The sequence below is a fragment of the Silurus aristotelis genome, assembly GCF_946808225.1.
Source record: "Silurus aristotelis genome assembly, chromosome: 10".
NCBI lineage: Eukaryota > Metazoa > Chordata > Actinopteri > Siluriformes > Siluridae > Silurus > Silurus aristotelis.
In genome coordinates this window covers 14,574,948-14,584,728 of record NC_139583.1, presented here as the reverse complement: position 1 = coordinate 14,584,728, position 9,781 = coordinate 14,574,948, and the positions used below count along the sequence as shown (strand labels likewise).

Sequence of the window (9,781 nt, the reverse complement as noted above, 5' to 3'; positions counted from 1 at the left end):
CATTTGTATAATTAATAAAATCATAACATTTTACATAATCCGAGAATTAGAAAACCCAGCACACAGACACAAAATCTCAATTATTAAATAAATGCCATTTATTAGTACAGAACATAAAAAAAGATAATGCATAAAAAAATTTATGGTATAAAGTATATCTTTGTGGATAGTATAAAGTATGTCTGGGTAAGAAAATGCTCTTCACAATGTTTCGTCATTCTGTCTTCAATGTTTCACCATTCTCTATTCTGTATATTGCTCAGTCCTCCTGCAAAATGGATACAGCCAAATGTGACACAAAATGTAGACACAAACTTATTTATATCAGGGAAATTTTGAATTTACAGTAAGTTATGGCAGCACATTCTATATATTTGCATCTAAAACACTAAAGAAACAACATTGTTGTGACAAATATTAAATTTAGCATGACAGTACAACATGATTTTCAATTATGCTTAGTGCTATTCTTTCTACACACACACACACACACACACACACACACACACACACACACACACACACACACACACACACACACACACACACATACATACATATATATATTAGGAGTGTAACGGTACACAAAATTCAGGGTTCAGTATGTACCTCAGTTTTTAAGTCACGGTTTGGTACGATTTTGGTACGGTTATGGGGAAGAAATGCAAAACATAAAAATGCTTTTTTTTTAATTAATAAAAACTATTATTTGTAACATTTGTGAACATCAACAGTTTACATTTTTTAAACAATTTGAAATAAAATGCCTGCTTGGTTAACTAATATATAAAATAATATTTTATAAAAAATCAAATAGAATAAATCAAATTATGCAATAGGCCTTTTTATTATATTAATTCAATTGAGTAATCAATAAAAATACGACAAATGTAATAGATTATATACAATTAAATAAATGAAATAATTTAAGTAGTTAAAATTTTTAGACCCCATTTCTGAAAAACAGATGTTTGTGTGTGTGTGTGTGTGTGTGTGTGCAAAACAAATCTTATTTCGGGTACAGAGTGAGTAGCCACAGTAACACTGCGCTAACTATTTTCTTTTTTTATAACCCTTGCACTGTTTTGTATGTTTTCAAGTTTAATAATAATAATTTAAAAAAGCAGAGACTAAACAAACTTGCGGTCCTCCATTTAATACGTTTCTGAGGGAAGTCAGATTGTAACTTTGTTCCGCATGTAAAAAGGATTGCATTCAGTACACATCTGTACCAAAAAAAATTGTGTACCGTTACACCCCAATTATAGATATCTTTAGTTAATTATACAATTCTACTGGTAAACACAGCCGGAAATATGGCCGGCTACATAAGGCATCACCGGGATTAATAGTCTGAGTAGTCACTATCTTACCCACTCGTCCTCCTCAGCCCCTTCACCAAGTTTGGCTGGCTTTGCTTTACATTGTGCATCTCCTTTGTTTGCCATTATTTTGTCTGTCCATGATCCCCCAGCTGCTTCATCTCCTGCAAAATTGCACTTTGTCACTGTGCCGGCATCCAACTTTGCAAAAGAGACTTGAAACACACAAAAAGAAATAATGCATTGATAGGTTTATATGCATCCAAATCTAGCTATATATTCCCACAGGTACTGTAACAAACTGCCATGGTAAAACTCACAGATAAAGGGACCATCTCCTTTAGTCTTCAAGCGGATATCCTGTCCTATCTCCAGTTCTGTCTTCTCCAGTTCAGTCTCCAAAATCCAGAATGCAAAGGCCTGGCTGGGACAATGCTTTTGTGTAATACTAAGTAATTCTTTTTTGTTCACTATGCCCTTCAAATGCTCTTCAGTAAGACGATCTGATTCACCTTTAGCCTCCAGTTCTGTGTAATAAATGCATGATTATACACAAAATCAAGTGTTCAAATGTATATCGGCCTGATAAGAACTGAATAATTTTCTTGGTATGAAGAGCTGCTCTTAATGTGGAACCAAGTCACTTCTGCAGACACATCTGGAACTAATGGGATTTCCTTTTTGAAAAAATAGGATGGAATGTTGGAATCTCTTTTAGACAATTTACAAATGAAAAAAAAAATTTTGCATTCCAGTATCTGTTTATAATAAATCTAAACGTGAGGTTATATGTCTGCCTTAAAGTGTTGGCCAACTGAAAACTGAGAATCATATAGACTGCTAAGAAAATGCTATTTATTCACCAGCTATTTTAATAGGAACATTTTCTAATCAACCAATCACTTGACAGCAGCTTAATACATAAAACCATGAGCTTCAATTAATATTCACTTCAAACAACACAATGGGGGAAAATAGAATCTCAGTAGCTTTTTACTTGTCACAGCTGTTGGAGCCAGATGGGCTGGTTTGAGTATTTCCAAAACTGCTGGTCTCCTGTGATTTTCAGCCACAACAGGCTACACTGAATGGCATAATAAACAAAAAACATCCACTGTCTGGCACAAACAACCATGCCACAGTCACACTCTCAGAGGTCCCAGTCTTCTATTCTGGTGTTTAGTGTTAACATTACCTGACATGCCTAACCCAGCCATTATAGTTGCATAAGACTCTCTTAAGTGCACTCTTAGTGCCAGTCCCAAGCCCAGATAAATAGGGAGGGTTGTGTTAGGAAGGGCATCCAGCGTAAAACATGTGCCAAATCAAATGTGCGGATCACGAAAGAGAATTTCATACCGGATCAGTCGAAGCCCGGGTTACCAACGACCGCCACAGGTATTGTTAGCCAACAGGGTACCAGGGGAAATTGGGCTACTGTTAGCCGAAAAAGAAAAGGAGAGGAGGAAGACGTCTACAGAGACAGCAGGGAAAGGAGAAGTGGAGAAGAGTGGAGGTTTGGGTTGGTACTTTAAATGTTGGTACTATGACTGGTAAAGAAGAGAGTTAGCTGATATAATGGAAAGGAGAAAGGTAGATATGTTGTGTGTTCAGGAGACCAAGTGGAAAGGAAGTAAGGCCAGGAACATTGGAGGTGGGTTTAAACTGTTCTATCATGGTGTGGCTGGAAAGAGAAATGGTGTAGGGGTGATTCTGGAGGATGAGTTCAGTAAGAGTGTAGTGGAGGTGAAGACAGTTTCTGATGTGATGAATGTGTAGCTGGAAGTTAAAGGGGTGATGATAAATGTTATCAGAAAGCATCAGATGGTGGGCTGTAGGATAGCTTCGGAGGTAAAGAAGAGAAGGAGAGTGAAGACTGAAAAAAGAAGACTGAAAAAAGATGGTGGTGGAGACTGAAGGAGGAAAACTGTAGTATGAGGTTCAGGGAAGAGGTCAGACATGTGCTTAGTGGTGGTGAAGAGGTGCTGGATGATTGGGCAACTACTGCAGAAGTGATCAGGGAGACAGCTAGGAAGGTACTTGGTGTGACATCTGGAAAAAGAATAGAAGACAAAGAGACGTGGTGGTGGAATGAGGAAGTGCAGGAAAGCATAAGGAGAAAGAGGTTGGCAAAACAGAATTGGGATCGACAGTGATGAGAAAAGTAGGCAGGAGTACAAGGAGATCAGCAGCAGGTAAAGAGGGATGTGGCAAAAGCGAAGGAAAATGCATATGAGGAGCTGTATGCAAAATTGGACACTAAGGAAGGAGAAAAGGATTTGTACTGATTGGCCAGGCAGAGGGACCGAGCTGATGTGCTGCAAGTTATAGAAATAAAGGATGGAGATGGAAATGTGTGGACTAGTGAGGAGAGTGTGTTGAGAAGATGGAGGGAGGATTTTGAGCAGCTGATGAATTAGGAAAATGAGAGAGAGAGAGAAGGTTGGGTGATATGGAGATGGTGAAGCAGAAAGTGGCTAGGATTAGTAAGGTATTAGCTATTAAGAGGGTGAAGAGTGGAAAGTAGGTAGGACCAGATGACATACCAGCAGACGCATGGAGATATTTAGGTGAGATGGCAGTGGAGTTTTTACCCAGATTGTTTAACAAGATTGTGAAAGGTGAGAGGATGCCACAGGAATTGAGATGGAGTTTGCTGGTAACGATCTTTAAAAATAAGCGAGATGTGCAGACCTGCAGTAACTTCCCTGGAATAAAGTTGCTCAGTCACACCATGAAGTTATGGGAAAGAGTAGCGGAAGCCAAAAAGAAGCCGAAAGAAGAAGAAGACCTGACATGCTTAACCTGTATCTGCAGACACTCTGCTGCTGCCACATGATTGGCTGATTTGGATAATTGCCTGAATGTAGAGGTGTTCTCATTACACTTGGAAAAGGGTATACTGCATTTATTCATGCATCTGCTGTAAGCACTGTCCTCTGGTCAGTATAACAGTGGCTCTGGAGCCGGTTCCAGTAACACTAGCCGCAAGGTGGGAGATTTTGTTTATTGCCTGGCAATATGCATTCACAAAATCACACACTTAGTCACACCTATGGACAAGTTAGCATAGTTAATCTGCCTCCTTGCATGTTATTGGTTGCATGCTATTGTGGTAGCAGTGTTTTTTTTAATTATTATTTAATATATCAGTATCTTGGCTGTTTATTTGTTAGTATTACATACTAATCTATCATATATTAAGTACAAAGGTTAGGCAGTTACAGGGATTTCACAGTAATCATCAGCTGCAATATAAGTACTTACTGTAAGATGACATAAGATAGCCTGTGTTGACTTTCCTGGTGTCACTGAAGTTGGGCTCTATCTCATTGCCCTTGTAGTCATATTGTCTGCAGTGGATTCGACTTGGCTTGACGTACAAAATGTTATATCGCACCTACAAGGCAATCAAGCAGTGTTTGCACTAGAACACATTGCAATAATAAAATAACAAACATTTTGTGGACCCTGTATATTTTATACCCGGCAACAAAAAGTACTTAAAACGAACAAGACTGTGATGTGAAAGTCTTTTTTTTTAAGGCCCATACTCAATTTTCCAAAAGGCTCTGGCTCTTCCAATCCTGTCCCTGTCACTGATGACCAAACTCCTATGTCTACACTGTACATTTAAAATACGACAAAGGGTGGTGATAAAAAAAAAAAAAAAAAAAGCAAGTCTGACGTCACTACGTTTTATAGCATGCCTTATGTCCATTTTGAAAAAGTAAATGAATTGACGTTTTTATTAAAGGTCCCCAACATGTCAAAGACGTGACGTCACAGTCTGCTCCGCGTCTGAGTTACCTTTTTATTGGTGTTGTCGATCAGAGCATGGCGAGACACATCAACAAATGTCCCCTCTAAAATAACTCCAGGGCCACTGAAACGAACATCAGTCAAACTTATACTCGCGTTGTTTTTGTGTTGAGCAAGTGATTCAGTCTGCTTGCTCCCCAAAACTTGTGCCAAACGAACACTTCCTTACCTCTGATAGACAGATGGCTCCCATAAAGAAGACAGTTTCTCGTTATGAACAGGTTTATTCTGTAACGCTGCGTTGTCATATATTCGACTCATTTTGCAGGATTAGCGTAAAGGTTAGAAAATAATAAACTTGACCAAACAAGTAAAAAAATTCCTTATTGTTCCTTCCTTGTTTTACGTCATCAGGAAGCGACAACGTTCAGGAAGAGACGAGGAGGTGTATTTGGATTACGGAACGTCTAAGCATGTCTGTGTACAGTCACTGGTTTGAATCCTTACAAAATTATATAATATAGTTTTAGGTTAAAATTAAAACATAGCAGAGAGACTTGCCAGCGATTACTAATTTTCTTAATGATAAATGAAAACGCGTGCGTTTTGTAGTTTATAGTTATCACCTCATAGCAGCTATAAACCATCGAGAAACAGGAAATCACAAACGTCCCTGCCATAAAGAAAAAACACAGACTATTACAGTGGGATCATATTTGAGTCTTTCTCTATAAAGGTATATAATAGAAGCTTTGTTAGAACAAACGCTTTAATACAAACCTGTGATTTGCCGTGCAGCTTGCACGAGTGCCACAGTAATGCTGTTATGAAAGGAATAAAAGGGGTGATGGTGATTAAAAATAATAATTTCCCATAAATGTGATATGGCAAAGTGCAAAACGGGCTTGACCAATTTACATAAGGAAAAACACATCATTCGTTTAACTATTTCATACTATGTATGATTACACAATGCAGCTTGTCATGTTCCTGAAAAAGTAAGGCAAAGTAAACCGAAAACTCCAATTCTTCTGCCTCTTTATGTAATTCCAGACAGACTCAATGGTCAGAGCTCCATGGTGGCCAAATCTATTTTTTGCTAGGAGTCCATGTTCTTCTCTACGTTGAAGAAAGTGCCTAATTACATTAGCCTTTATTCCAACCTCCACCATGCTTCACTGTTGAAAAGGAGAACCCTAACCCTGCAGACACGCTCGATATCAGTCCAGAGCACCTGCTATTTTTCTGCACCTCAGTTCCTATGTTTTGATGCATAGTTGAGTCGCTTAGACTTGTTTCTACGTCAGGAGGTATGGCTTTCTGGCCTCAATTCTTCCATAAATACTGGCCAGATTTCTTCAGACAATAGGGTGTACCTGGGTCCCTCTGGTTTCTGCTATTTATTTGCTGATAGCACTGTTGGATGTCTTCTGATGTCAAAGTGAAGTAAGCAGGGTGTGCCTTTCATCTGCTACAATATATACACTAGGAAACTCTCTACCTCATCCTCACATTAGCAGCTGAGCTGTTCCTCGCCCAGCTTTAAGCATCTAAGCCACCAGTTTCTGTTAAAGTGAATGACTGTGTCCAACCTACATATGATATTAATCTGCTTCATGTGGAGTTTGAACACTGGACCTCCTTGAGTGTGTAAAGGCTCTGGCATGGAGAAGCTGGTGTTGGATCTGTGATGATCGCAAATGTTGAGCTATTTTATAAGTTGCTCAGTAGCTCCTATTTCTATAAATATTAAATGACTGTAAAAGACTGTAGGAAGGAAATTACTTATATTCTTACATTCCAGTGCTCATGTTAGTTCTCTCTCTCCAGTGTTCTGTATTGTTTAAAGACTATAATCACACTCTTGATATCACCCAAATGAGGATGGGTTCCTCTTTTGAGTCTGGTTCCTCTCAAGGTTTCTTCCTCATGTCATCTAAGGGATTTTTTCCTTGACATAGTCACCATGGCTGATCATCAGGGATAAATATACACTGTTCACCTTAACTGTAGCTTTAAAAGCAGCTTTGAGACAATGTCTGTTGTGAAAAGCGCTATAGAAACAAACTTGACTTGACTTAGGTATATCTAGTTAATCATCTGCCTAACGCTTGATCATACAAAATCTCAGATTTTGTGCAAGTGCACAAAGTGTATTCACACCAAATATTGATTTGATTTGGATTCTTTTCTGTTCATTTCCATTTTTAATTGATAAAAATAAACTATTACTATTACTTTTAAAAGCATTCTCGGTATATGTGAAGAGTTAGATATTTTACAGTTTCCAATTACCAGTCATAGAATTAAGCAGCACTTTGTTATAGGACATTAATGTTTAAATGCATTATAAGTGTAGATCAGTTAATTTTGTTAATGCCCATTTCAATTTTATGTCTTTTAGTTTGTCATCAATGTTCAATTTCCACCAGAGCTGGGCCACATTTTTCTATTTTAAGCAAGAGTAAATTATAGTATTATGCAATTGGCAAGCAAAGTACACAAAACATTTTCAGCATGTTTGATATTCTCAAATGGCATAAGAATAAGAAAAAGAATGCAATACAAAGCCAATAGAGTGGATTTGCTGCCTTTCTATAAAAGTGACAGAATTAATTATTTGTCTAAATCATACTAATAAGTTATTTTATACCATTAGTGCAGTTGATTTTTTTTTATCTGTGTGGTCAGAAATTGGCAAATCACACTTTTATATTTATGTGCTCGTTCTAAAAGGCTGTTTGTTCTAATACAGCTCATTTACAGGAACTTGCAAGGTGAACATCAATACTTTAAATTCTTTTCAGGGAAACTTGACTCAGCACTTTTTGCATTTTCTGATCTCTCAATTACATTAAAAGCTAGGTTTTTTTTGTCTCATTTCAAGGCAGAAATTTCAAAAGAGGAAGAAGAAAAAACACTGTGGATTATCTATCTATAACACCTCATCTTGTCATGTATTGTTACTTAAATAACAGTGTGAAGTGTGACTTGAGTGTAAGAATAATTGCATGGCACCACAGAGTTTATTGACAAATAATAAGATAGCTAATATGTTTAACCTCACCACAGTTTTTTCAGGCAGCAAAAGTGGACATTGTTTATAGACAGGTCACTGTTGAGTTTTTATTTTTGGCAAAAAACTTTGTGTAAAATGCAAACAGTAAACAAGAATTGCAAAACTGCCCAGGATTAATAAAATAAGTGACCACGGCCAAGTGGCACTCCCTCCAGTCACTAAGAAGTGCAAAAGGCTGGTTCTACAGCACAATAAAACTAGTCTCCCACCCTGTTTTGACCCTCATCAGTTTGCCTACAAAGCAAATATGATCAACAGAAGATGACATTGCTCTTTACACTGCACTAAGTCACCTTGAACGTCAGGGGAACTATGTAAGGATGCTTTTACTAGACTTCAGCTCTGCCTTTAATACTTAATAATCTTGGATATTCCCTACCCATGTGCCACTGGATTAAGGACTTTCTAACAGATCGCCAACAGTCTGTTAGACCAGGCCACTACCTGTCCTCCACACTTAAGATCAGCACTGGCACCCCACAAGGGTGTGCGCTGAGTCCTATCATTTTTGCCCTTTACATTCAGGACTGTGCATCAACACAACCTAACATCAAGTTTGCCGATGACACAAATGTGATTGGTCATTGTTTTCACTGTTTCAAAAACAAGAACTTTATCATAGACTTTTGTAAGTATAGCACTGTTCCTGATCCGATTTACATCAATGGGGACTGTGTGGAAAAGATCACCACTTTCAGGTTCTTGGGTACAAACATTGCTAATGATCTCACATGGACAACAAACACTACAAACAACAAAAACCACAAAAGCGACTCTACTTCCTGAGGATTCTCAAGAAAAACAACTTATAAGAAGATCTGCTTTTGTTTTAATATCACTGCTGTATTTAATGTTCTGACATACTGTATAATTGTATGGTAGACCAGTTGCTTTGCAGCAGAAATAAACAAACCCTTCAGAGGATTATCAACACCTTCCAAAAAATCATTGGCTGCTTATTACCCTTCCTGGAAGAACCATTCAGCTCTCGCTGCTACAACAGAGCAAACAACATCCTGAAAGTCCCAACCCACTCTGGACACCATTTGTTTGACCTTTTACCCTCTGGTAGATGCTTCACACACAAACAGATTCAGGAACAGTTTTTACCCCGGAGCCATTAGAGAACTAAACACCAAAAAACACAACCTGTAAATGCTTAGACTATTTGCAGCACACATCACAGACTTGTTTTTATTTCTTTCCAACCACAAACTGTATAAAGACTTCAAATGTTCAATACCTTAATACTTTAATGGATCACATGTTTACATTTTTAAAACTTTTATATTTTTATTTTTATGTACCATAAGGATTAAAAGTTCATTTCTTTGTATCCTGTGCAATGAAATAAAAAATAGATCTATCTACCAAGCAGTAGTGAACCAAGAAAAGGTTGAAAACTAAACATATTTATCTTTAAAATGAACACTGAGACATGGTCAAAGCTCCATTTATGCGGTTTGAATGTTAAACATTTAGTAATGGAGACCCAAGTATTAACCAAACCTCAATACCTATGAGGATTTATTCAAACCTGTAGTTTGTAAACCACTGCAATTTCCATTCGATCCAAAAAGTTTGTTTAACATTTTTATTACATAGCATTATTATGAAA

The 9,781-nt window shown here is 37.5% G+C and overlaps 1 protein-coding gene across 1 annotated transcript; it reads right to left on the bottom strand.

The window, feature by feature from the left end:
• Window positions 1-80: 80 nt before the first annotated feature.
• On the bottom strand, window positions 81-5,516 carry arpin (actin related protein 2/3 complex inhibitor). The gene is made up of 6 exons (XM_083551587.1): window positions 5,314-5,516; window positions 5,133-5,208; window positions 4,590-4,722; window positions 1,643-1,849; window positions 1,374-1,537; window positions 81-268 (listed from the first exon to the last, which is right to left on the bottom strand). The coding sequence occupies exons 1-6, from the start codon at window positions 5,403-5,405 to the stop codon at window positions 260-262; spliced, it is 681 nt and encodes a 226-aa protein (XP_083407713.1). The 5' UTR covers window positions 5,406-5,516; the 3' UTR covers window positions 81-259.
• Between the last annotated feature and the right edge of the window lie 4,265 nt (window positions 5,517-9,781).

Coding starts and splice junctions, on each gene's coding strand:
- arpin (XM_083551587.1), bottom strand. CDS start 5,405: ATGAGTCGAATATATGACAACGCAGCGTTACAGAATAAACCTGTTCAT. Junction 5,209..5,313: donor GAGCCATCTGTCTATCAGAG/GTAAGGAAGTGT, acceptor TGTTCGTTTCAG/TGGCCCTGGAGTTATTTTAG. Junction 1,538..1,642: donor AGGAGATGGTCCCTTTATCT/GTGAGTTTTACC, acceptor GTGTGTTTCAAG/TCTCTTTTGCAAAGTTGGAT.